The 27,113-nt window shown below is 53.3% G+C and overlaps 1 protein-coding gene across 2 annotated transcripts in view; it reads right to left on the reverse strand.

Annotated features, from left to right (window-relative positions):
* LARP1 (La ribonucleoprotein 1, translational regulator) overlaps positions 1-27,113 on the reverse strand; it is a 41,704-nt gene that overhangs the window by 1,529 nt on the left and 13,062 nt on the right. The window contains exons 2-19 of one of the 2 annotated variants that reach the window (XM_039559690.1): positions 24,011-24,037; positions 11,136-11,197; positions 9,533-9,598; positions 8,614-8,782; positions 7,897-8,028; positions 7,580-7,723; positions 6,754-6,916; positions 6,379-6,523; positions 5,985-6,159; positions 4,971-5,140; positions 4,339-4,698; positions 3,076-3,199; positions 2,277-2,482; positions 2,075-2,181; positions 1,558-1,709; positions 1,140-1,284; positions 849-958; positions 226-353 (exon numbers count right to left, since the gene is read on the reverse strand). In XM_039559690.1, coding sequence (XP_039415624.1) covers positions 226-353; positions 849-958; positions 1,140-1,284; positions 1,558-1,709; positions 2,075-2,181; positions 2,277-2,482; positions 3,076-3,199; positions 4,339-4,698; positions 4,971-5,140; positions 5,985-6,159; positions 6,379-6,523; positions 6,754-6,916; positions 7,580-7,723; positions 7,897-8,028; positions 8,614-8,782; positions 9,533-9,598; positions 11,136-11,197; positions 24,011-24,037 — 2,585 coding nt within the window. Of the gene's footprint in view, positions 1-225; positions 354-848; positions 959-1,139; positions 1,285-1,557; positions 1,710-2,074; positions 2,182-2,276; positions 2,483-3,075; positions 3,200-4,338; positions 4,699-4,970; positions 5,141-5,984; positions 6,160-6,378; positions 6,524-6,753; positions 6,917-7,579; positions 7,724-7,896; positions 8,029-8,613; positions 8,786-9,532; positions 9,599-11,135; positions 11,198-24,010; positions 24,038-27,113 lie in introns of both variants that reach the window. The other variant, XM_039559689.1, reaches the window with a different exon arrangement.

Raw genomic sequence — 27,113 nt, forward strand, 5'->3', positions numbered from 1 at the left:
CTCACCAGGGAGGACAGGCTCACCCAGCTCCTTATCCCACACCAAGTGGATTTGCCATATTCCAATCCCGCCGTTTGTTCCCAGCCTGGCTGCAATGACTGGGAGTGACAGTAGGTGTCACTGCCCCCCCTCCTGCCACCGCCTGGGGACCCCCAAAATCCTCCTTCCTCAGAGCGCTGTTTGCAGGGGCCATCCAGGAATGGTGCAGGAATTGTGTCTACTCACATCTACTCGGAAGTCCTCGAGGCGCTTGAACTTGCTGAGGTATTCTTGCAGTTTGCTGTTAATATCCAGATTTTTGGCTTTGGAATATTTTAAGAAGGCCCAGAACTTTTCCAGCCCATAGAGCTGCCCTGGAGAGAATAAAAAAAAAAATCCAGATGTCAGCAGGACAAAAAAACAAACAAGACACTTTTCCTCCAGGCTTCCCCACAAACCCTGCTGTCCTGCTGGTGAGCACAGCCTCGGCAAGATGGAGAACCTGGATGGAAGCAACCTACATCAGTCCTGGGCAGCCCCCTTGACTTGGGATGTCCCCAGGCTCCGCTGACTTGGTGGTGGCAAGGCTCAGCCACTGCGGGGCCTTGAGAAATCCCACAGGAAATGGTGCCACTAGAGGAAGGCTTTGGGAGAGCTGCAGCATCCCACTGCCCTCCTCCAGCCCCCAGCAATCTTCAGGATGGTGAGGATCTACTCAACCCTCTCCTGAGAAATGAGCAACAGGACATCTCAGTCCCCAATGCACAGCACTATGTGGCTTCCCCAAAATGATGAGAAGAGGCTCAGGAGCACCATGCAGCTGAGCTACACCACTGCCAATCTTAAGAGAAGCCGAAGGAGGCACCTACCAGCTTCATAATCCTTGATGGTCTCTTCTTGGAAGTCCTTAAATATGTCTGGCCGGAATTTCTTCTCCAGCCCATAGCTGTAGTATCTGAAAAGGCACTCCAGACCGTACCTGGGAAGGGAGCAGCATGTGGAGCTCAGACACTGGTGCACACAACACAGGGCAGCAGCAGGTGACTGAAGGCAACCCCCAGACCCACCTTCAAGCAAGGCAGAGGCACTGCCTTAATCTGCTGTGAGCATTGTAAAAGGCCAAACCCTTAGAAAAGGCCACTCTGTCACTCCTCTCTTACCTGTATCCCTCCTTCCCATCCTCCACAGCCAGTTGCTTGAACTCCTCATACATTTTCTTGTTGAAGTGATCTCGGAGGAAGAAGGACCAGAACCGGAAAAGTGTGTTCATCTCCTGGGACTGACCAATGCCCAGTCGTTTCCGCTCTGTTTGGGGAAGAGGAGATGATTACAAGGCCAATCCTCTCCCACAGAGTCAGGGACTCACAGGCAGGAGGGCCCTGTGGCACTGTGATGACACCCAGCCCCAGCACTGGACACCTTGAGCACAGCCCACGCTCCCCACAAACCATGGGGACACAGCAGCTGCCAGCAGGGCTGTCCTGTAGGACCCTGCCTGTGTCCATCCCTGCCATGCTCCTGTCCCAAACACAGCAGCGCAGGGACACCCTGTCCCACCCCTCAGTGCAGTGTCCCTACCGTTAAGGCAGCGCCGCCGGTACTTGTGGTAGACGTGTTGTGTGAAGCCGTTCTCCTTGAGCAGCTCGTGCGAAGGATGCTGGAACTTGGGCAGGGACTGCGGGGTGCAGCCGTAGCTCCCGACAGCCGGGGTCCCCTCCGAGGGGCTGGAGCTGAGCGTGAGAGACTCCTGTCAACACCCTTCCTCGGCATCACCCAGCAGAGCAGGGTCACACTCTACCCCACCTGTTGGTCCCACCCACGCCATCACTACCCTGGGTTTGGGACATGAGCCATGGAGCAGCCTACTAGGAAGGGAACCAGTGTTTCTAATCAAGTCTCATTTTGCTCTTCTGCAAGGCTACAGATTTTCCCCAAGCCTTTCCAGGAAGGGCAGGTTTGATCCCTGTCCTTTCTGCAGCCACCTAACAGGAGACATCCCCTGCAAGACCAGATGCTGCCTTTCCCCTTCCTTCCCACACTCCCTCCCTTTCCCGTTTCTGCCTCCTCCATGATCCCACACGCTTGTCTGTGGTACCTGATGGAGGCAGTCCGGGGCCTGTGCTCCCGAGAGTCCATAACCCAGCCCACGTGGCACTCCATCGGAGGGTTCGAACTGTGCCTCGTCTTCCTCTTACGTGGAGTCTGCAAGACACAGTGCATCACAGATGTGTTCCTTTCCTCCCTAGGCCCCAGCTGGGAGACCCCAGCTCCCATTCCCCAGCCCAGCCTGGTCCCACCTTGGCATCTATCGTCCTGCCCTCTTTCACCACTGGGTAGAACCGGGGCGTCTGTGTCGGGTCCTTGAGCTGCGGCGTGCGCGGGGTGCGGGGGGTCCTGGCGTTGCGGTAGTTGGGTGATTCTGGGACAGTCGTGGGCAAAGAGCGGGCAATGGTGGAAGGCTCAGGGACTCCGAAGAGCTTGTTGGCCAAAGCGTCTGTAGGTACTGCAGGGAGAAACCCCCGCCCCGTGTCAGGCTGGGCTCTGGGCACCAGAGCATCACTACCATCAGGCAGCTGGGAAGCAGCAGGGGCAGGAATGCAGGGACACATCCCCTCTCCCACATAAGCAGCTTCAAATCCAGTTTGGCTAGAAAGCACAAATCCTAGCAGCAGATGCAAAGACTGAGCTCCCCACAAGGTATCTGCTTCCTAGTGGTTAACAGCAGCAACAAATCCCTGTCCCCAAGGACACGGCCCTGGTGTCACACAGGCAAACAAGGCCCAGCAGGCAGCTGCCTCCCAAGTACTCAGAGAGGGTCCAAGAGGAAAGCCAAATCCACGGAAGTACATCAGAGTCTGCCAAGGTTTCCTCACTCCACTGGGACAAAGACTGTGAGTTCTAGATCCCCAAAGTATTCAGCTGGAAGAGCATCATTAATCTGGGAAAGATCCAACTCAGAATATTCTGTGAACTAGATAATCCACCACACCTGTGACCCCAGTTCCATCTCCCTAGCTGCCACCCAACCTCCAAGAACCTCTCACCATGAGGAGCAGGGACAAATTTAGTACCACCCATTCATGCCCCATCTCTTACCTTGCTGGAACCTGGGGGGACCAGGAGGGACTTCCTGGTTTGGATCCACAGGGGGCTCTGGGGTCAGGGTGTCAAACTGCTCCCTGCTGATCATATTCACCTTCTTGAAGTTCTCCACCTCTTGCTGCATTGGAGGAGGAAGATGGTGAAGAAACCACTCACCCCATCACAACCATGGCTCTGCTTGTGCAACAGCCACAACGCTGGGTCCTTAGTGCAGTCCCAGGGTCTGGGTGCCCAGAGGGCACCTGCTGCACAGGGGCAGGAAGGGGAGATGCAGCAGACACAAAACTGGGCACTGCATAGGCCAGGTCTGAGCCATTGCTGCTCCCAAGCTTTCAGGGATCCCACAATGCAGCCTCACTAACCAGCACCTGCTTCTTTCAGGCTTTTACCACCCAGGTCAGAGCCAGTGCAGTAACGTTCAAGATGAGCTCAGTGACCTATTTATGGCCAGGACCCCCCTGCCACCATCTTGGGTCCTTAGAGCCCCCCTCCCCAAATCTTCACAGCCACACTGGCAGCAGGGCACAACACTCCCATGGATCTGAAGGACCCACACCCCCAACACACTGTCCCTGTCACCCTCAGCTTCTGTCACCCCAGAGAGCACTGCTTCAGCAATGGGCCAGGTACCAGACATAGAAGCACTGAGCCCATCCCATCTCACAGCCATGATTTCTGTCACTGAGTGAGTCTAGGCAAGTCCCCAAAAGTGAGAGTCACCAAGCTGGGACCCATACATTTCAAAACAGCAGGTGGGCTTTCTATAAAAAGCCCATGTCCGTGCAAACTGACACCAAAATGGAGAAGAGCACAGGCCAAGACCAGCCCAGCCACCTATGAATTTGTTCCCAACACGTGTAGTCTCCAACAGCCTGCACCACAAAGCGCAGGGCACTACGGGCAGTGCAGAGACACCCAGTTCCCCTCACAGATCTGGGACTGCCAGCCAAGATCCTGGCAGACAGCAGAACAATGGACCCCACGTTCCAGGTCACCTCACTACTGGCACTTTGTTTACCTGGCTGCAGCCTCACGTCTGGTTACAGGGCTGTGTTTATCGCTGCTATGGCTGAGCATGATGCTGGGAGCCAAGAATCCCAAACATTGCAAGAGGACTAATCCCAGCTTAGTTCTACTCCACAAGTAGCCTGCAACCCGCTGCCCTGCCCTTTTCACTCCAGCCCAGCAGCCACTGCTGCAGTGAGGCTCTCCACAGCCCACACGGATCCCTCCCATCCTTGCATCAGCCACTCTCACCTTGATCTGTGAATACTCCGGCTCAAACTGCTCTGTCCACAGGTCCTGCTCATAGTAGTAGAGCCCATCGTTGATCACCTTGGCCAGCTCTGAGCTCATTTTAGCCCTGGAAGTGTGGTTGCCAGTCCGGTCCCCCCCAGGATGCCGGCGCAGGTACGGAGGGGTCTGCGTCACGATGAGGATCTTGTTCACGTCGCGGTCGTCGATCTCGTAGTCCGAGTCTTCGTCTGACCAGTCGGTGAAGGTGTTCTTGCGGCCGTCCATCTGCTCCATCTCCTCATCGAAGAGGAAGTCGAGCTCCTCGGGTTCATCTTGGTCCTTTTGCTTCTGCTGCTGTGGTGTCTTTGACTCCTCTGGTTTCTGCAGGTAGGGGGGGCAAGGGGGACACAGGGTGAAGACCACACACCGCCATGAGACCCAGCTCTTGCCCCTTGTTTCTTTACCCCAGCCCATCTGGGGAGAACACCTCATTTACACCACTGAGGAGTAGCTCCAAAGGGGCTCAGATGGAAATGGGACAGACTGGGACATCACTCCCAACAGATCCTACTTGACTGAAGCCTGCCTATGCATGATCCAAGTCACCCCAACCACTGGGAGACTCCCACTCCAACAGGTCCTACATCACTTACCCTGGGCCTGGCTGGGGAAGGTCGGGGTCTCTTCTTCACTTCAATCCATGTCTCTGAATCCAGGTCTGGCAGGCTTGTGGACAGGCCCTTGGGCATTGTCTTCAGGTTACTGACCTCCTCTGTTTTGGTAGGGACTGGGCTGGCAGGACGTGGGGAGCCTGGAGCGGACTCTGGAGCCAACAAGAGCCACAAGGTGCTTTAGAGGGAGGGAGGGAACCCAGGGGGTGTGTGTAGCTACGAACTACCCAACCATTCTGGAAGCATGGCACAGCCTGTAGGGCTAACTGGCATCCAGTGGCCAAGGCTTACCAGCACAGTGCCCACAAGTGCTGGAGTGGGAATCTCCAGTTAAGGCTGTGATGCCAGGGGTGGCCACAGAGCTTTGCAGGTAACATCTTCCCAGACACACAAAGCCCTAAAGCAGGTGCTCTGCTGCTCTCTGGGAAACCTTCCCAAGAGAGTCTGGAGCCAGAACTTCTCCTGTCAAAACTCTTAAAACAGCACCAAGAAGATCCTTACCTTGGGTTCTCAGGCCCAGCCCTGGGCTCCTGCCAGCCCCCGTGGGATGGGGTGACAAGAGCATGGGAAGCCCACGAAGGACAGAAGACCCTTCTGCAGCACTTGGTTGACAGCTCCACACCTGCTGCCCAATTTGTGCCCAGTATCTCCTCAACCAGTAAAGAAAGGCTGGATTCACAAGTGCCCTCTGCTCTGCCCAGCAGCTGTAGACTATTTCCAGGCAAGTCAAGAGACTTTCAGCAGGACTGACCCTCCCTGAATCCCTTCAGCCTCAACTGAGGAAAAGCCATACTCGGTGTCTCACACCACCCGCATGTCTAGAGGCATCAGCATTCTGGGGCTCCAAGGACAGAGCCCACACCAGCTCCCACCACCAAGGAGAAAGCCAACGGCAGAGCCCTGCCCTGGGGATCACTCCTGACTCTCAGGGTCTCAGTCGTGCTGCAGTCCCAGCACTGCATCCCACACCTCCCTCCACATTCCCCCAGGGCTCACCAGTCTCTTTCTGGAAGCTCTGCCGGGGCACAAACTCAGGGCAATTGATGAACTGTGAGAAGTCTGTCTGTGTGTAGTCTGCCATAGGGGGGCCAGGCAGAGCCCATTTTTCTGGCTGCTCTTTTCTCCTGATCTTCTCATCCACGATTTCCACCACCTTGCTGTCCTTCAGAGCCTGGAACCAAGCAATACTTGGTTAACTTAGGGCTTTGTTTTGGCATATTGAGGGCCTCAGCCCAAGTCATTCCTCCCTGGAAGCAGTAATAGGAGGCAGGAGCAAGTCAGGGACAAGAGAAGGCTCCACTTGCACCTCATCCACAGCAAACAGGCATCAATCACACAGGGGTGGTGAGAAGCAGAACAAGGAGGAAAGGTCACCTTTCCTTGCCCTCACCTTGATGATGAGGCTGATGTCGGTGGTCAGCGCCTGCACCCGGTGGAAGCTGGCGATCAGCGTGATGGGCAGGAAGCCATCCGAGTCCATCTTGCGGCGCAGGAAGAAGTCTCGCTCCAGGTTGTCCACGCTGAAGTAATATTCTCTGTATGGACAATGTGTCAGTGAGAGGAAGCTCCAAGCCACCATCCTCTGGGCACCCCCATGGAAATAACCCACACACACACTGAGGGGAGCAAGCCTGGGGAGCCCAGGCGTGCTGGTGCTGGAAGCGAGGAAGGGACTCGGCACACCTTGGCTCTAACCCTTCCCGTGGGATTGGCTGCACAGTCCCCACCACCCAACACTGGGACAAGGACAGGAGGCGGTGCTCACATCTGCCTCTTGATGTAGTCCTTGAGCAGCTCCTGGTCCACGCTGTAGAGCTCAGCACTGCTGATGTTGTCAAAGTAGTAGGTGATGTTGCTGGCGTACTTCTGGGTGCGGGAGCCGTCGGAGCCCTCGAATTTCCGGTATCCGTACTGATAGTCAAAGTGCCCTGGGGACACCAGGAACGGTCAGCACAGAGCCCCTGGGATTTGCTGCACAGGCTGCACTGCCAGATGAGGCTGGACTCCTACACAAACAGTTCCCTCTTCCTAAGGGCCCCCTGGAAGCCGGCAGTGGGGCACCCACGTCCCTCATCCTCCTGCTCTCTGCCTTTGCCACAGAAGAGCCCAGGAACCCTCTTACCCAGGAGCAACTGGGCAGCCCAGCTGACACACAAAGGCCCTACACTGAAGCTGCATCAGGGCTAGCACAGACACTGCCCAGTCAAATGCTAGGGTACATGCTCTTCCTTATCCAAGCCACGACTCCTGCTTGGCTCTCCACATGGCATAAAGCCTTTACAGACTATCAACAGGCTTCAACTCCTGCTCACAGAGGTATTGCAATGAGCAGAAAACAGGAAAAAGAGCTTGGCCTGAGTAGCAGGAAGACATTTGCTTTTATAAAAACACTAATAAGAATTATTTGCTTTGTTAAAAGCAGCTCAAGTTACCATCTGGAATGACCTGCCACAATATCCCCCTGTATCCCTGGAGTGCTCTGCCCTCCCCAGCCCACATTAGAGCCCCAGGTCTCTCAGGCACACAGACACAGAGCCCTGCACACTGCGTCACTCTCCCTGCAGTCACAAGAGCACACACACAGTGATCACCTCCTCTGCCACGGCCACGGCCCCTGCCCCGGCCGCGGCCTCGGCCCCGGAAGGTGCCTCGCACGGCCCCTCCCTCGCTCTTCACACTGGAGGTCTCGTCGTGGTCCTGCCAGCTGCGCTCGTGCTTGTTGTCAGGGTGCCAGCCTGCAGCACATGGGAAGGAGAGGCAGGAGGGGTATTAGGGCACAACAGCACCTCCCTGAAGCAAGCCCGCTGCACCCAGAGCCCTCTGAATGCAGGAAAGTTGCCCCCTGGTCACCGGGGCTTGCTCTGCCCCGCAGGCAGGCCAGGAGCGGGTGCCCAGCCCGAGCCCCCACCTTTGAGCTCGCTGCGGTTGTTGGAGGGGTGCCTGTGCTGCTCGTTTTGCCGGTTGTTCCGAGAGGCCGTTTTGTCCCTAGGTACCTCTGACTTCATGTCTATCTGCAAAGGGACCCACTTGTGTTTGTTGCCTGCAAAAGGACAGGGTTTGGGTGTGACACAGGTTCAGAGAGCATCTGCTTCCTCTCCCGCAGCCCCCTCTTGCCACGCAGCCCCCACGCGTGGGGGAAAGAAAGCAGCAGGGCCTTTTGGACAGGCCCTGTCCTCTGACATCCCTCCAGACCTTGCTGGGTGCAGAAAAGCTCTGACGAGGACTCTGAGACACGGAGGGACATGATTCAGAACTTGCCTGTGGCAATTATCACAGCACTTGTCCTTCTTCTGCCCTTTTCTGCCTGCCCAGGCTCAGGCCAGACTGAGCCCACGTGTCAACCACAGCTGATACAACCCACAATGAGGGGCTGTTCTGCACCACCATGGAACACACAGGAGGGCAGGCTCCTGCCCTGCCCCTCCTTGGGCCCTGCTCCATCTGCTCCCACCAAAATGACACCTGAAGCCTGCAAACACCTTTCCCCACAGCTGTCCCAAGTGCTGGGATCGTGTCCTGCAGCAAGGCCCCCAGGGAAGGCAGAGGATGCTTCCACCTGCCTGTGGGTTGTGAAGGGGGAGACAAGCTGAGCCCAGGGGACAGTCCCCATCAGCTCCTGCCTTACCTTTCTTCTTCTGGGCTGACTTCTGGTTGTCATCGTCACCATTCTTCTCCTCCCCAGACTCATCAGATCTGGTTTTCAGGCTCTCTTTGCCATCACTCCCGTCCCCCTTTTCCTGCTCTTTCATGTCTTTCTTGACAGGTAGCTTCCGAAGGGATGGTGCTTTGTGTGGCTGCTGGGGACACATCAGTGCAGGAAAGATGTGAGAGGTGAGAGAAGTGAGGAGCTGGAGGCAGACCCCAGCTGCCCCAGCAGGAACAGGAAGACCTTGCCCTAGGCTGGGTGCATCCCTGGTCTGTACCTCCCAGAGCTGTCCTGCTCCTAGGGAAGGGCTCGTGGCTGAGCAGGGCAAAGATGCTGGGAAGTGCTTGAGCTGAGACATCAAGATGGGCTGACAGGGAGACTTTGTGCTCATGGACGGGGTCGTCCTATAAGGAACCAGACTGTCCCAGTGGCAAAAGGGTGAGTGACCACCTTGCCCTGACAGACAGCCAGGAGCTGGCAGAGCAGTACCCAAAAATAGAAAGGTTACAATGACACCCATGTCCTCAGCAGGAAGGAAAGGCCAAGCCCCTCAGGCATATCAAACCTTTCTCGTGCATTTTCAGTTCCTCCCACCAAACTCCTGACTTTGGCCCAGCCCCTTGCTGCACAAAGCAGCCCTGAGAAGAGCAGGTTTGGGAGTTGCCCTACCTGCTTCAGCCAACCCAGAGTTTAGACTGGGCTCCAGCTTCCCAGAATAGCACTGAGGGAGGGAGTCCACATGGGCAGCCCTAAAAGGAAATTCCCTGCACGCTATTCCTGGCTGCCTCCGCACTGACACTCAGCACCCCAAACGGCCTGGCTCAGCCAGTGCTTCCAGAGAGACAGGGAGGTCTGCAAGGGCCTTATCCTGCTCATCACAATGGTTCTGTGCTCTCACCTGGACACTCTTGTGGGCTATTTCTCCAGGTGTTGGCCAATTTGTGGCATCACCGAAGTCACCAACCTTGTACCAAAGAGAAAGGTCCTGTTAGTGCACAAAGCTGCAGGTGCTGTTCCCTGCAGCAGGGAAGAATCCTTTCCACCCACCACTGTCCCACAAACAGCTGTCGCCAGGAAGCTGGAGGGGGACACTCACACTGCACATGCACAGTCCCTCTCCCCACCCAAGCAGGGTCCCTGAACTAATCCCAAGTAACTGCAGACAAGTTTATGTCCATCAGATATGGTAATGAGGCTGCCACGAGTCCTGCAAGCTCCCAGCCTCTCACCAAACATTCTCCCCCAGCAGCAAGTTGCCCAGGGTAATTCACTCAATCACAGGCACCATCCCTTGGACAGGGAAAGCACTCAGCTTCCAGCATTCTAAATCCACCTCAAGCAACCACATCCCACTGAAGAAGCTCTTCCACCTAGCGGCAGTCACAGCCAGGCACAGCCCCACTGGAGTGCCCAGCTACAACCACCACGTGCTGCCAACAAAGTAAGGGAATGGTCTCGTGGCGGGGGAGAAAATTCAAGCAGGTGTTGAGGACTCCCTCATTCCAGTCACCCCATGGTCACACAGGGGAACATCAACTACTTCTCTGCTGAATAAATGACCTGGTCACTACTATTATATCTACCTCTTTCAGGTTTCAGAGAATCTGCAGGACAGAGGAAAGAAGCCAAACAGCTGCCCAGGTACCAAATGAATCATGGCTGGGCACTGAGTTTATGTGGGCACAGGGGCTCCTCCTTGCCCTTGTGGGATTGTTATTTCCAAATTAATGTGGAGTCAAATTAATTTTTTATCCCTCAGGAGATCACATCTTTACATGCAGGTGCCATGCTCCTCTGCCCAGGAGGCAAGTTTCCTGGGAAAACCAATTCCAGTGCAGGGCCATGCCTGTTTCACAGAGAGAAGCATCTTTCATCCCCAGGGCCCTCCTCTCTCCAAAATGGAACAGAGGAGAAAAGTCCTATCAAGTTGCAGATACATCTCCACTGGCTGCTGGGAGCCAACACCAACAACCCATGGCCCGAGCTGTGCCCCAGAAGGAACTGTCCCTCCATCACCACTGACTGCCTGGAACAAACTGCCCTGGTTCCTCCAGAGGAGTTGCTTTGTCTGACATCAATTCCTGTGGCTCTCTGTGTGCCAGTGAGGAACAGACTGCACAGGGAAGGACAGAGCTGCGGACACACCACTGTCACCACCCTGTCTGCACTGCAAAGCTGGGCACAGGCTGAGCCCACAAGGAATTTGGGATGTCCTCACAGTGGCATGAGATGTTTCCCACATCCCGGACTCCTCCAGGTGCCTCCCTGTTAGAGGGGAGGTGAGAAGGTCTCCCCTGACCTAGCTGGGCAGAAAGCCAGTCAAAGCAACATGCAAGACCCCTAAAATGCTGAAGAGGATATAGAGAACAAGGCCAGCACACTAGCCCCTCCACAACCAAGCTTGTGAAGGGAGAGCTCTCCAGACCTTCAAGAGGCTCATGCAGCACTGACAACTGCACCGGAAATAGGGGGCCATTGAGAGGACAGCAGCACAGCCTTACCTTGCTTCCTTTCCTCTGTCTTGGGTTGGCAGCCCTCACCACTTTCGCTGGAGTTGTAAGTTCTGCAAGAGAAGGACAACAAAAGTGTTAAAACACAGCTGAGGGCTGTGGGTGGGAGTGTTGGCTCTGGAGAGAAGTGGGTAGGAAGCAAAGCAGCTCCCCCTTTATCAAAGGAGGGCTAAGAGGAAAAGGTGAGCAGAGAACACAGCTAGCTCCTGACTTGAGTCTCAGAACAGCCCCATTAAGATCAGAAAACTGCTGACCAATCCAGGTGGGTCAGAGATGGACTTTTAACCCTAACCTGCTGCAGGAAGGCACTCCCTGCCTTAGCTCTGCCCTCCCCTCTTGGCCTTGCCAGCCAGGGAGGAAGGGGGACAAGGAGCTCAGCTCATTCTGCAAAGTACCCACAGAACAGCAAAACAAACATGCCCTTGAAGAGCCAAGGCCCATCATGGCACCATGAGGCCGGTGCTGCCCAGGGAACAGAGCAGGGCTCCAACAGAGGGATGCAAAAGTCTCTGGCTGCTGAATCCTGGTTTGAACTCAGGCATCCCAGCAGGGACAGCAAGTTCACAAGAGGAAATGTACAGAGAGAATGAGCCAGATACATCAAGTGCCTAAATCCTGCTACAGCTGAAAGTATTTAGGCACTGAAGCACCTCTGGGGTGTTTTAACACATCAGAGTGAGACCGTTGGGGTTCACACCACCGAAGACCTCACAGCAAGCCAAGATCTCAACCTCACCATGGCCCATCTTGGGTCCTGCTCACACACCACCTCCTCACAAGCAGAAATAGGAACTCAATTTGCTTTCTCCCTCAGGTTTGGCTGCGAGGTCTCCCCATCAGGCTCACACACGGCACGCAGAGTCCAAGCAACAGAGCAGCACGACTCTACCAAACACAAACCAGCCCCACAAGGACCACGAGGAGGGTCTCCTCCAGGACACTGGTGCTCCACAGGGGGAGGAGAGCCTGCTGGGCCTTGCCCCAAGGGACAGCCTGTGCCAGGTGCCAGGCTCCAGCAGTGAGGATTTCTGCTGACTCACTGGCTTTGTTTAGAAGAAAAGCAGCCCTGACTGGGGTAGGGAGAGAGGATCAGCAGAGGCTATCTGGGGATGCCCCGGGAAACACCCTGAGTAGCCTACTCAGCTCTGCTCAAAGCTGCCTTTGATCTCCTGCGCAAGGCTGGACAACTTTGCCTGGATGATCAAAACCGGTCCCCTTCTGAGCCTCAAAACCAGTGATTCATCCTGGCCTTGCTCAGAGCAGGAGGCTTTGAAGTGTCAATAAGGCAGAGTCAGACACGGCAGGACAGAACCATGTGCACTCCCCTTCCCCAATTCCTTTCTCTAAGGCTCCCACATAGGGATTTCAACTGCAGAAGAGTCCAAGCTCTCAGCTGGGTCCCTGAACCCTCCCTTTTTCCCCCAGGACCTCCCCAACCCACCTGCAGTGCCTCCCTTCATGAGCAGCGGCAGTCCCACGTGTGCCTCATTTATTCCATGTGCACTTCATTGAGAATCCTGGCTCCACGGCACAAAGCTTGCCACAAGCCTTTTAAACTTCCCTGCTAGTGTAGGAAGAGCCAGCGCTTTCAAAACAGTCCCCAAAATCCTCCACTCAACGCCCACAGATGTCACCAACTAAATATAGCTTCAAAAGGCACCAGGAGCTACAGCACAAACCCACAGCCAGCCCGGTTTTCCACAGATACAGAGCACCCCTGCCTGCTCCCACAGCACTGATGGGACTGGCACAGCCTCATCAGGCTCCAATCTCGGGGCTGGGGGACAGCAGGGCTCTCTCTCTCTCCCTGCAAGGATCCCATCCAGGCGCCTGCTCCCACCACAGAAATGGCATCCAGCCCTTTCCTCCAGCTGCTTCAGCTCAGGAGCCCTCAAGGCCATAGATGTTCTTGTGCTTTTTTTTTGGGGAACCAGTCAAAGAGAAGGGGCCCTCACAAGTACCCGTGAAAGAGGATGAAGGGGCACAGGCTGCAGGGGCGGGTGCTGCAGACTCCATCATCTCTGCGGGGGAGGGAGGAGATTGTTTGAAACAAGTTCTGCCGCTTTCCTTATCTGCAAGATATGAACAGGGATCCCTTATCTCGCTGAGGTGCTGAGAAGACTAATTAGCATTTGCAGAGCACTGCGGAAGACAAAACACAAAGCAAAGGACTGCTGCCCGGCAGCGAGGGAGGAAGGGAGGCTGCTCCGGGCTGTGGCTGCGGGCAGCTCTGGCCAGCTTGGAGCATGGATGGAGCTGAGATCCAGCAATTCACGGTGGAGACCGAGAGGGTGTGACTGCGCTGGTGGACACATGGTCAGACACACCATCTGCTGAGTCAAGACCACGGTATGCACAGGCCACGCATGGCTGGCACCCTCCAGGGCACAGTGACATAATCAAGGGCACCAGCAACATGTCTTGTGGTCCTCAGCTGAAAAGACCCACTGCAGGAAAACCTCACTGCATCCGCCTGAGACATGGAGAGCAAGTCAGTGCTGCTCATCCCACACAGGAGCTCAGGACAGGCAGGGAGGGATACTGCCTTGGTTCACAGCCGAGCCTTTAAAAGCTGCTGACAGATGTCTCAGACCCCTGGGCGTCTCACAACCCTCCTTTTGCATCTGTTTGGTGGCAGTAAGTAATTTCAGTTGCACTAGCAGTGCCTGACCACCTCCCGAAAAACAGGGCCTCTCTGTGTGAGGGGACAGACAGAACAGCTGCAGCAGGAGCCAGAGTTTCAGTGGTGTGAGGCTGGCACGGGGACAGCGGGCAGGGAAGCAAGGAGCAGCTTTGCCTGCAGCCACAGGGCAGATGCTGGCACAGCCAAGAACAGAAAAGCAGGTCTTGAGTTTTGATCTGCTGCCTGCAGCCAGAACCTGATCGTTTGCCTAGCCGTGGGGTTGCCCAGCCACGAGGAGACTACATCTTAGCAACCAAGGGGATGAGGCACAGGTGGCAGCACCCACAGCAGCCCCAGTGCTGCTATCACAGTCAAACCCTTCCCGTGGCTGTGCCACAGCCACAGCACTCGCCAACACACCTGACAAACACCAAGGGCAAGGCTGTGCAGACACCTCGTGCCTTCCTTCAGCCCACACCTGTCTGGGGCACAGAGCCATCGAGGTGGAAGGCTCACAGGGGCATCCAGGTGAGCACATGCCTCTTATCTGGAAGAGGAGCCCATGCACAAGGACCAGACAGCCAGAGCGACAGCAGATCCACAGCTAAATGTCCCTCCACCCCAACAGGGACATGTGACATAGGACCACTGAGCTCAGCCAAGGAAACATATTTACTGCCTTATCCGGGAAAATGAAACCAAACACCCAGCAGTCTCGTTTCCTGCCTTTTCTTGCATCCAATGACATTTATAATGGAATTTTAGAGAAGGTAAATGAAGAGAGGGAATAAATCTGAAGTGCTGGGCAGAGACCTGGCATTATTGGAGAAATACCTGTACCTATAGCAAGAACGCTGTAATGCCTGCTCCAGGTGTACCACTCATGTGCAGTGCAGACCAGGGCTCAGAGAACCCCAGCAGCAGCTAGGACAGCCTCAGGGGGCAGCCCAGGCTCCCAGCAGGAGTGCAGAGCCCTCAGCTCTGGCACACTGTCCCTGACACAGCACCCCCTCCTTACCCAGCAGCCAGGTTGACAGAAAGGAGCCATCCTTTCATCCTTGCTCCCTGCTCCACAGCCTGGCACCTACGAGAAACTGCTGATAAAGGTGGTTCCAAGCCAAGAGCCCGGACTTTGTGCTGAAGAGGCTGAGGCAGGGGCGCATGCTCTGTGATGCGGGTCCTGATGGAGCTGGAAGAGCCAGACCAGTATCCCCAGTTTCCCCAGAGCCCTGGCAGGAGCTTGACGCTGCCGCGTGGGACAGACAGCCACGTGCCCGGCAGTCCACCAGGATCCACTTCACTCTTCTGTCTCCAAACAAACCTCCCTCCTTCCCACACTCCACGGGACACTCTTGGCACATGTGAAGACTGTAAGTCACAACCAACACAATGCTCCTTCGAGGTTTTTAGGTGAGAAAGAGCAAATGCAGCTTGGGCAAGGGTGAGCTGAGAAAAACATCTGAGAAAAAGGGAAAAGGGTGAACTGAGAAAAATGTTTCTGCCTGGGATTAGCTGTTCTCCCTGGAGAGAGGTAGCTCCTTCGGAATCATTCTGTGAGGGCAGGGGAGTCCCTCCTGGGGTACTGACACAACCTGCAAAGAAATTCCCTTAAGACAGACCCAGCAGGCAGCTAGCCACAGCCAAGCCTGCCAGGACCCCACCATGGCTGCAAGAATCCCCTTCCGGGCCTAGAAGAAGACTTAGGGAGCCAACAGAGAACAGCTCCAAAGGTGCATCCCCACCATGCCAACATGGGAAACTCAGGGCACCAACCCTGTCCCTGTCCTTGCTCCAGGCCTCAAGCAATCTCTCTCTCAGGGTGGCCTAATCTGCACAGCAGCAGAGGCACGACATGGATTCAGAGACTCTCCTGTGGCACTCCTCACTGTCCATGCACTCCATGCAGGACATGGGAGTCTGAGCCTGACCAAGCCATCAGAGGACACAGCTGGTGAGCTTCATGTCCACCAACAGCACACAGAGACATTTGCAGGACGAGTCCTGCAGGCCAGATGTGACCTGCAAGCCAACAACAGTCCCCGCTCCCACCAGCAGCCTGTCTCCTGCAGGCAGTGACAAAGCTCTTTTCTTTCTGAGTCCATCCCAAGAGGACCCCCTGAACTTAACTTAAAGGCAGAGAAGCCTTGAGGGATGGGCAAATGCCCCTTTTGTGCCCCTTTTGTGGGTGCTGCACCCGTTTCTGCATCAGTAAGAAGCTGTGGTGGGCAACACACCCTTGCTGTAAAGGGGCTGGGAAGAAGCAGCAGCAGATGGGAGGGGACCTCAGGCTCCCCAGGGAGCCATCTGGTAGCACCCCTGTGTGCAGAGAGGCGCAGATACCCCCAGACACCAGCAGATCCACCTCTGCCCTGCCTCCCAAGGAGCTGCTCCCAGCACGGCCTCAGCCATGTGCCAGAGCTAATGCCAGACTGAGATGGGAAACACTTGTCGCTGCAGCTCCACACACGGGCGGAAAAGCCTGGGATTTATAGCACTGACTGCTTGGCATGCTCACATTTTGCTGAAGGCATCACAAGGCACACAAAGCCAGAAAGGTTCAGGACAGGCTCAGCCCGCAGACTGCACCTCCTCTAGGTTTGCAATGTTTTACAGCTCTACCTCCCACCAAATCACAGCCACAGGCGTGTGAGTGCATGGAGGAGGAAACGAGGGAGCACTGGATGGAGTTCTCCAACAGCTTTAAATGAGATGTTATCACAAGGAATCTTCCAGCACAAAGGGGTTGGTGTCTCCACAACAGGGGCTCCCACCTGCTCCTGGGGACTGTGGAGAACCACAGTCAGCCTCATCATTTGCAGCATGAGGTCTCACAGCTCCCAGCTGGCAGCATTTGGCCTTGCTTACAAAGGTAAGAGGAATATCTGCAACACCTCAGCAATATCAGAAGTTTCCTGTACATGCAAGAAAAACTGCAGTAGTATGGCCAAGGTCAGGATCAAGCAGAAGACTGGATCCTTCAGGTGAATGGTTGAGCAGTATTCAGGCTTGTAAATGATGTGGAAAGCCTGGAGCAGGAGATAAGCTGCAGGTACCACAGCTCAAAGCCTTCCAAGCAATTTTCCACAGCTCCTCAGCAGAAGCTCCACTGTACAAGCCCTACTGTAACAGCAAAGGAAGCAAGGAGCTGCCTACACCTCTCTGCAATGCAAGCTCTGCAACTGCTGCAGAGATCACTCGCTAAAAATAACTTCAAAAAGGGCATCTGACAGCCCCACAGAGAGCATGAGAACACTCCCACCTGGGTGCCCTAGGCAGCTCCAAGAGCTCAGGAGTTTGCCCTGGAAAAGCACAGGGAGGGAGGCTGGGGTACAGGCAGGTAGAGCGAGGACAGCGCTGTCACAGGCTGAGTGTGGGCATCCGAGTTATAATCCCAGCTCTCCAAGCCCTCACATCCCTCAGCTGATAGTCCTGAAAGCCCTGGAACAGGAGGAGCAGCTCAAGACATGTGCAGAGCCCATATCTGCTGACAGCACAAACGGGCAGCACAGATCCTCACAGCAAGCAGGGGCTCCAGGCAGATCACAGCCCTTCTCAGGGAGCTGAGGAACAGCACTGCTCCTTTAAACACACAAAGCTGCTACAAGCTCTACACATGTGCGTTATCTGCAGGGTCTGACTTTTATTTCCAGAGCAAATGAGGGGCAGGAAGGGTCTGGACTTACCAAAAATGCACTATCATCTTCCCTGCAGCCTCTCAGTCCAAGACAGAAATGCTCCAACTTGTGACCAAGCTACACTCCAGGAGGAGCGGGTTAGGAAACGCCAACAGGCATTTCTAACATTAACAGTGTCAGTGAGGGCACCCTGGATTCTTCCTGGCACAGACAGCTACTATTAAAGGTAGCAAATGAACTCCCTCTTAAGGGCAAGTGACATCTTTCCACCGCCTTTTCAAGCAAACCTCTTTCCTGAGGAGGATTTCTAGGAAACTCCTGACACACAGCCCATGCTCACAGCGCTGCACACGATCCCTGAGATGCCAGGCACACACGGAATGAGACAGCACATGAACCACCCCCCAACCACTTTTCTACAAAAAAAAAAAAAAAAAAAAAGGAATCCTAAACTAAGGGCTCTCCAGGGGAAGCCAGTGGTTCCCAGAAACCAAGAAGCATCGCACAGGGGATACAGCCAAGGTCATCCAGCTGACAAGACTTCAGAAACTCAAAATGAGGAAGCTGGGCTGGCTCAGGCCCCCGCAGCTGCTGAGCCGCCCTGTTGTCTCTGAGCAGGGAAAATGCACTCACCACCCCTGCAGGAGAGGCTACTCCAGCATCAGTGCCTGACCCAGCACGTCTGGTGCAGACACATCTCCAGCTGGCAGAGCATGTCACCAGCAATTCCTCTGCCAGCATGGAAGACAGAAAAGCCTTCAAGGACACCTGTGAACACTGGGTCAGGTTAAATGGTTCAGGGAGAGGGGCTGGAAAAGCCGGCCGCGCTCCAGGGAAAACACTCCAGGGAAAACGCCGCGTCAGTCTGGGCCCCTGAGAAAAGGCTCGAGTTGATCCAGCTGCCGCTCCAGGCACGAGGCACAGCCTGCTGGGAAGGACACCTCAGCGCTGGGACAGGAGGGCACCTGAGGCAAGGCTGCAGGGGCCCAGGGTATGCAAGTGAGCCAAATCGTGGAGGAGATGGAGGGTCAGGCCCTCCTTCAAGCCAGCTCACAGACCAGTTGATAGTTCGCGACCTAAAAAATAAAATCAGTCACGGGGGAGAGGGAGGGCTGACATGAACAGGAACTACAAGACAGCAAAGACAGACACCAGACTCATAACTCCCTATAAAACAGAAAAAATCCCACCCCACTCACCTCTGGGGACAACTGATTTGCAAATTAAAAGGGGGTGTCCACCCTCCAGGAGGGATCAGGAGCAGTTCCCTCAGCTCCCGTAGCTCTGCCAGGCTCTAATGAAAAGCTAGTTAACAGTTAATTATTACCCATTCAGACACACGATCCCCTACTCTGACTGCCGGCTGGGAGGGATAAGACAGTCACGTGATGCAAAAATCCCGACCTTATGAAAGCACGGGCAACTATATTTAGTTGGAAAAACGATGACCTAGCGAGCCTGTTCCTCCCTGGCCCCCCCCTCAGAGGAGCAGACCTGCCACCTCCCGAGATCTTACCTCCACGGCACCCTGGAAGATCCTCATCCAGCAGGAGTTGTAATACTTCAAACAGGGACACCTGGCACGGGAGCAAGCCCTGTGTGCATCTCCAGGTTATCCCGGGTGGAGGGGCCAGACCAGCACATAGTCCAGGCTGGGGGGACCCTCCCTCTCCATCCTCAGTGCTCTGGAATGGGTCACCTTGTCAGCAGCAAAAGCTGATAAGCAGCAAGAGCAACAAACAGGGGCCTAGCCCAAGGTCCTGGACCTTATCTTGAAAGCAGGAGGCACACTGGGAACCTGACCAGTGTGACCAGCACAGGAGAGGCATTCAGCAGCAATGCTCCCAGCTGCTGGCTTCTCCATGCCAGAGCTGGTGACAGGAGTTTGCCTCCCTGGATCACTCTACTCCTCTCAGAGTACCTGGGTGACCAAGACAGACACCGGCGTGCTGAGAATGGAGTGGGAGCCAAGGCAGCACCACTGCAGAGAGATGGCCCCAGAAACAAAATCCAAGAGCATCACCTGCTCCCTCTGCAGTGAAAGAGCGTCAAAGCAGAAGAAAAACAAAAAGCCTTAGGACCAGACATCATTAATCTGTTGTCATCAGCAGAAGGGTGCTCTCTGCCTGCATCCCGCTGCGGCTGATGAGACAGCACAACCGGCGGCGCCCGTGGCACGAGCGAGAGGAGGTCACTGCATCGCTGCCGAACCCAGGGCACCGTGCTGACACGATCCCTTTAATGGCCGTCAGCCTCTTCTGCAGCTGCATCTGGGGACTTGGAAGCTGACAAAACCCTTCCTGGGAAGCATCTGGTACGTCTCACTGTAAATATTTAACAACAAAGAGACAGGAATCGAGAGCCAAGCGCCTGCACAGAGACCCTCCAGCTCCAAGCGTTCGCACTGTCTAGGAGGAGACTGTGCAGCTCCCACTGTGCCAGTGGAGGGGGAGAGGGGTTGTACAAGGCAAAAGTACAAACTCTGCACAAAATATGCCTCTGGAAAACCTGTCATCTCAAAGAGAATGGGTTTCCAGAGAGGAGACGGTGACATAATTTAAATAACATCATTCCGAGTTCCTCCCACTGTGATTCCTGTACCTGACCAGCAACTTTTGCAGCAGCATCCCTGCAAGGCCAGAGTGTCCCCTGAGCAGTGGCCACTTGCTAAGTGACCACTTAACCTCACCCTCAGCCTACACAGCTGCAAACTTGCCTCCCTGACTGCATAGAACAAGAAGAGACTGAGCAGCAGCTCGGCTTGTGAGGCCAAGGAAGACAAGGCCAGCACCATGCAGAAATCCAGCCCCATCTCCTGGGGCAGGAGAAAGCAACAGGGATTTGGTGGTAGGAGCAGGTGCAGCAAACTTTCCCAGGAATTTAGGGAGGTCAGACCTAGGTCACCCACTAATCAAGGTGTCTCCATAAATGCGCTGAAGAAATCTTACAGTCCCGTAACCACCTGGATTAAACTAAGCACAGGTATGGGGGCTTCCTCCTGTTGGTGAATCCAGAGTATTAAAACCATGACAAGGTACTCAAATATCCCTGTGATCTTTGAGTGCAAGCAGAAGGGCTTCTTTTTGTGTTACTTCAGGATTACTGTACCTCAGCTGAGCTGATTTCAGGGCATGCTTTCCAAGCACAAGATACACCATCCTCACTTATGCCCCCCAGCTTAAGTGAGATGCAGTGACATTCTGGGTTATTTATAAATCACTCTGATATAGCAGCTTCCTTCCTGGGTTCGCAATCACATGAATCCTGATGCATAAACCACTCTCTAACAAAGCTAATTCCTGTGCTACAGGTGGCTACCTCCCATGTCAATACAGAGCATAAAAAGAGTACAACACCCTAATCCAACTAAGTTTTCCCAAAGGAGTCAGGAATACCCAATTACAAAAGAGTGCAACATAGCACTTTCCTAATTAAAAGATCTATCTCCCCTCCTTTTCTTTCTAAAGGATTAAAAACCACTTCCTTGCAGTGGTAGCATCACCCTCATCTCTTTACGGAAAACTTCACAGCATTTAATTCAAAGGGGCATTTATAAACTCAAGAAAGATATCTCAGACACTGCTGACAATTGTATAAAATGATCAGGTCAGGGTGCAGCAGATGAAAAAAGTCATCAGGAGTGGTGAAACCAAGACAGAGCATCACTTGCTGCTCTGTTGAACATCAGCACATCCACAACTGCACCCTGCAGTCAGCTCTGGTCTCTGGAATTCAACAAGGGCACAGAGCTGTTACAGCTGCTCAAAGAAAAGCAATTAAACCACCCAGAGGCAGCTCCTCCAGAGGCGAGACTAAAAAGGCTGGGATCCTCCACCATGGAGAGGCGGAGGGCTGGCTGCAGCACACAGCAGGCCAGGAGGGCACAGGCACAGCACACTAAGCTAGCAGGAGATCCATTTGAAGTGGCAAAAGTATTCCCTTCCAGAGCACGCAGCAAATTTCACATAGTAGCAAGTCCTGGGAGCTGAACAGCATCGGTCACCTGGCAGAGGAGTTTGGTGTTCACACCAAAGTTGTCCGCAGACATCCAGCTACAAATGCGCCCCCCCAGTCCTCCTCAACAGCAGAAGTGGGAATGTCAAAGTGCATCCCTCTGCCTACCAAGCCCAACCCTGCATCTCTCAAGGGTGTTGAAGTCTCCCAACTTTCCATCTGAACTCCGGATCACATGGTTTGAAGTGGCTTCTTCTGAAAAGCACCCTACAGCTGCTGAATCCTGGTTGTGGGATGTGGGAGAGGAGAGGACAGAGGAACTGCTGTGCCAGACAGAAGGAAAGTGAGGCCTCTCTCCAACAACTGCTTTATTTGCAAACACTATTAGGTAACTGGGATGCAAACACTGCTGCCCTTCCACCTCCATAGCGCTTGCACGTGACATGGGGATGATCCAGGCTGAGGGCAGGACACCACTGGCATCCATATGCTAACAAGCAGGAACATGCTCTGGGGCACACTACAGCTACTGAGCCTACAAAATGGCAGATTTTTGGCTCAGGCGCCCCACCTATGCAATTCCCAACCCTGATACTGCAACTCAGCATCTTCCATCACTCTGCTAACCATTTCCTTGGGAGAAGAACAGACTTCTCACCCGGAGGGAAAACCAGCCATAGAAACCCACCTGACTTTTTAGGATTAACCTTAAAAAATAGACCAGACACGGGTGTGGGAGTTCTGGTGACCAAAGCAAATCAACTCATTCAGTAACCTCAGCAATGAAAAGGAGGTGAGGGAGTCAAACCCAACAACCTCAGGAGTGCACAACAGCTCTGGTAGCAGGAGCAGTGCTACTCTGCCTTCGCCTGCTGCCTTCACACTTCAATGTGTTTTGAGATACCAGAGCTTCCAGATAAGCTTAGTGCATGGGAAGAAAAAGCAAGGCACCAGCTTTAAGCCTTTTCTGAGAAAGACCGCACAGTGTCTTGTGCGGCCACCATTTAGAGGAATCCTGTTTAAGCTTTAACTTATCTCCTAAAAAACATACAGAATTGTAAGAAAGCCCCCAGCTCTGTAGGTAATGTCTTCTGCAACACTACTGACATGTAACAAACACTCTCTGAAGCACTATCATCTGCTGCAGACATACACTCATGCCCCACCCTGGAGACAGCTGTGCAAGGTCCCCAAACAGCTGGAGAACAGAGGATGGAGCTGTGCCAAACAAAGGACATCTCTGAGTTTGCAGCACAGGCAGACAAAACCCAATACCCAAAGAAGACAGATCTTCAGCAGGGTGAAGAAAAGCCTCCTATTAACTCAACAGATGGGAATATACCTTTGCTGCTTCAAAACCTTAATATTTCACTCTCACATGTTGAGAAAGCAACAGAATTATGAGAAATTTACAACTGTGGAATCAAAGCCTTAATCCAGTGCATCTAGTTGTATACCACGGCCTTGTTAGCTGGCTAGAGCTCTGGAAACACATCCACAAATTCCATCCCTCTGATCAGCTCAGGAACTTAAATTACAGTGCCTCCAATGTTACACCAGACCACCTTTTTTTTTACTGAAATCAGCTTTAAGGCAACAGAGCTGATTTCCATACTTCCAACACCTCCACCATCAACAGCAATTTACCCTCACACTATCCATGAACTGGTGAAATGGGATCCCATGCAAAGCCAAAGATGGGCATCAGAGGTGGACACAGTGACATGCCTAGGGTGACACAAGGCCACATCAGGCACTGACTTCCATTCCCAGTGCCTTTGCTATAGGACATCCCCACATGGCACCACAGCTCTGAGACAACAGGCTCCCACTGAATGATCTTGGTATCACTGGTTAAAACACAAACCTTTCCTTCAGTCTTGGCACTTCCACAACACCAACCTGGATGAGGAGCTTCTGACAATTTGGGAAAGGCATGAATTGAGATCATCAGTATCTGCTTTGGAAAACTAATTCCTTTCCTGATTTGAAACCTCCATCCAGAGCAACCTCCCTCCCAGCAAGGCTGCACACACCACTGGGGCCAGGAAGTCTTTTCTCTGCACTGATGGCAACACAGTGAGTTGTCTTGGTTGTCCTTAACAGCAATACTCAACAGCAACACACAGACTACAAGCCATGGGGGAGGTCTGTGTCTTCCCGAAGTATTGCAAATTCAAATATATAACCTCGGGTTCACAGGCACGTCCATCTGTATACAGGTAACATATAAACAACAACAATCTGAGCTACATTTGCATCTTGACACATCAGTGTTTTCAATTATGTGTGATGACCAAGACCTACAAGTTCCCAAACTCTTTCACCCCGGACATCCAAATTTGCTATGCTACAATGTACGGGAGGAAAGAACCTTCCAGCAGTTTAGTCATCACTACATGAAAGCATAAAAGATCTCCCTGCTATACAGGAATGGCCAAATATTAAAGGTCTGTACTTTCTTTACGAAGTTGTTTTGCTTTGGTTTTTTGGGGGTTTTTGTTGATTTGGAGTTTTTTTGTTACATTAATGTCCATTGCATATTCTTGTACCAGTCTTTTAAGTCTGGTTAGCGCTGACTCTGAAGGAAGAGAAGTGCAGGGAAGGCAAGGGAGAAGGAGGTTTCAAGAGCTCCATTTTTATTTAATACATACCAGACTGGCCGTCAGTTGGAAATATATCTGTAAAAGAAAAAAAAAAAAAAGATCAGCATTGGTTACAGCTGGAGTGCAAATCACATTTAAAAGGTCTCATCTCTCGATTTGTTTGCTTTAGCTAAACAGAGGAAGTATTTTCTTAGTATCTCAAGTTAAACATCAATCCAGCTTGGAACCCACCACAATTCAACCACTTGTTGTGAGAAAGATTTTGAAGGAGTCTGTGTTTACCTGAATGCGTTGCTCTCATAAATAACCTTCTGTATTGGCTTCTAGCAGACAGCAGTGAGCAATAAAAAAGGTTGTTGAGATGTACAGAGATCCACACAATGAGCTTGGTGGCACCCCACACTCTCCCTGAGCAGCAATATCAGATGGAAATCTACAGAGAACATCTAACAGGGAGCACAGCTGGAAGCCAAGGCAAGAGCCAAGTAAGCATTCTCCTGATGGTCCTTGGTTTTTGCAGCCACAAGGGACATCAGCAGCTGTGCCTGGCTCTAACACAGCACCTACACCAGACATACACACACTCATCACCAAATGGACACCCAGGGCCTTGGCACAACACCCATCACACCAGGAGAACCCCTTCCCAGCTCAGGAGGCTCTGTCAGCAGGCACAGCCAGCTGCACAGGACAGATGGAGTCTGGAGGGTTCAAACCCCAAAACAGATTATTCAACCTCCCCAGCCCCCCAAGCTCTTTCCACTTAGAGGTACAGGCCCTTCTCTTGGAAAGCCTTATGTATCGCTGGGAAGATATTTACTTAAGTAGCTGTGAAGGACCTGACTTTTCATCTGAGGAGCACACAGGACAGTGTGTGTGGAAAAACCCTGTTGATAACAGCTCCCCCAGAAGATATGAAAACAGTACTTTTGAGAGAGCAATACATTATGTTTTCTTCAAGGATCCTGAAAGATGAGGGGGAAGGAAGGCTGCCAGCAAGGCAAGGGCCTCCTGGGACAGGGGCAGACCCCTGGCTCCTGCTTATCAGCTACCCAAAACACACATTCAGCTGGAAAATCACAAGAGTTGCAGCAAGGACTACCTCTGAGGCGGGGCAATGCTCTCTGGCCTGGGTTCAGCTCATGCAGAAACAGCAAAAACACCCCTCTGCCAAAATAACTTCTCTTCCTTTGACTTGCACCATGTTCAATGCATCCTCAGGCAGGGATGCTTTCATCCCACATAAGAACGGGAAGAGCCAAGCGGAGCAAAAATACCCAGAAGTTAAATCAAGACTCCCTCCATCCCTATTACAGTTATGGTCTGTGGCCATTTGAAGGCATGATATCAAGGACAGCCCAGCACATCCAGAACAGTCTCCAAGCACCAGTTTGGATCCTTTGCAAGGTGGATGTTCTACTGCAATCCTCCACCAGCCCATGTCCCAAATGCATTTAAACATCTTATATTTCTGTGATGGCCACTGATGAGTTCAGGCTTCTACATCAGCAAGCTGAAACACCCTGTACTTCACAGAATCATAAAATGGTTAAGGTTGGAAAAGACCTTTAACATCTCAAACGAGATACAATTTATTTCCCGACTTGGGCTTCTCTGCAAAGGAACAAGGTGGTAACACTGGCATCCCACCTGTTTGGATCAGCCAGCGGTACCAGATGTTACCAAAAACCAAAATAAATAACAACAACACAATGGTTGATAAAATAAATTCCTTTGTGCCAGCCAGGAATTCAGCAAAGCCCGGCTTTGGCAAACATTCCCCTTGCTGTGCCCTGAGGGGTGCAGTTGTCCAGTCTGCATTCCTGCTAGGCTGTCCAGCCGACTCTTCATCAAACACACACCACAGAACCAAGCCACTCACAATAGGCTCTGGACACCACAAGTGCCACCAAATCAGGCAGCAGCTGCAGGTGACCCCTCAGCAACATCTCCTATCAGACATGTCACCACCACAACTCCAAACTTGCATTCTCTCAAGGTCTCCTCTCAGCTCACCGCTGTATTCCCCACTGCCCTGTCCTGCTCTAGATGTGCAGCAAGGCTCTCCTGGCTCCTCCTGAGCTCAGCCACAACTCTAGAGCAGCTTTGCCACTACACTTACTAGAAAAGCAATGACTCTACTCAGTGGCTGAGGTCCGTAGAAAGCAAGGACCACATGTGATGGCCAAGGGCAGATACAGCTCACATTCACCTCAAGGGGTTTGCCAGGGCAACTCCTGTTAAGGAAGGACACTTGCATCCAGTGCTCAGCCCCCTTGTCTGGGAGAGGCTGAGCATGTCCAACTCATCACACCTACTACTAATACAGATTTGACTCCAAGCTCTCCAGAGCAGACACTGAGAACACTCGGCTTGCAGGCAGCTTTTCCCGGAGCTGAGAGCAAGCACAGAGCAATCAGTCTGCAGGACTTGCTCTGAAAAACGGTGCTGCTGGGAGGACACATCTGAGGCAGGGCTAGTCAGGGACCGGCAAGCACAACGACCCTTTGGGACACCTTCTTCCCCCACAAGCACAAGTAACTTAAATTAAAAATTAGCCTGCCAATTAAGGGCAGCACCTCAGGTGCCCAAGAGAAGTCTAAATCAGGCAGTGCTTTCTTTTCCCAAGAAAGTCATGGTAGGGAAGGAGGCAGAAACATATGTGGCCAATGGGTAAAGCCGTGGACTGCTCTCCAAGGAGCCCATCTCCTACACTGCAGGACTGAGGCTGCCTGCCCAGCTCAGCTGCTCCTTTTTCAGCTCTCCCAAGGCTAAAACTCAAACACAAAGGACCCAGGCACAGAGACTGGGATGGGATTTTGCTCCAAGTCCCAACACAGAAAGGTGAAGCCAGCAAACCAGCCCCACCAATTCCTCCCACCACACACACCTGCTACCTTGCAAGGCACCCTGATGCCAGGTATCCCAACACTGGCCAGATGCTGCAGGACAGTGCTTCACAGCAGCTCTTCATCATCCCATCAGCCACCTGCTCAGCAGCAGGTAATCCCTACATGGGACCCAGGCAGCTCTGCCCCTGCCTGCACAACACCCTCCCAGCCATGCCCAGCCTGCCCTCCAGGCAGCTCAGTGGGAAGGAGCACAAAATAACAGTATCACAATGCAAATGAGCAGACCCACGAAATTTGGA

This window comes from Corvus cornix, chromosome 13, assembly GCF_000738735.6.
Source record: "Corvus cornix cornix isolate S_Up_H32 chromosome 13, ASM73873v5, whole genome shotgun sequence".
NCBI lineage: Eukaryota > Metazoa > Chordata > Aves > Passeriformes > Corvidae > Corvus > Corvus cornix.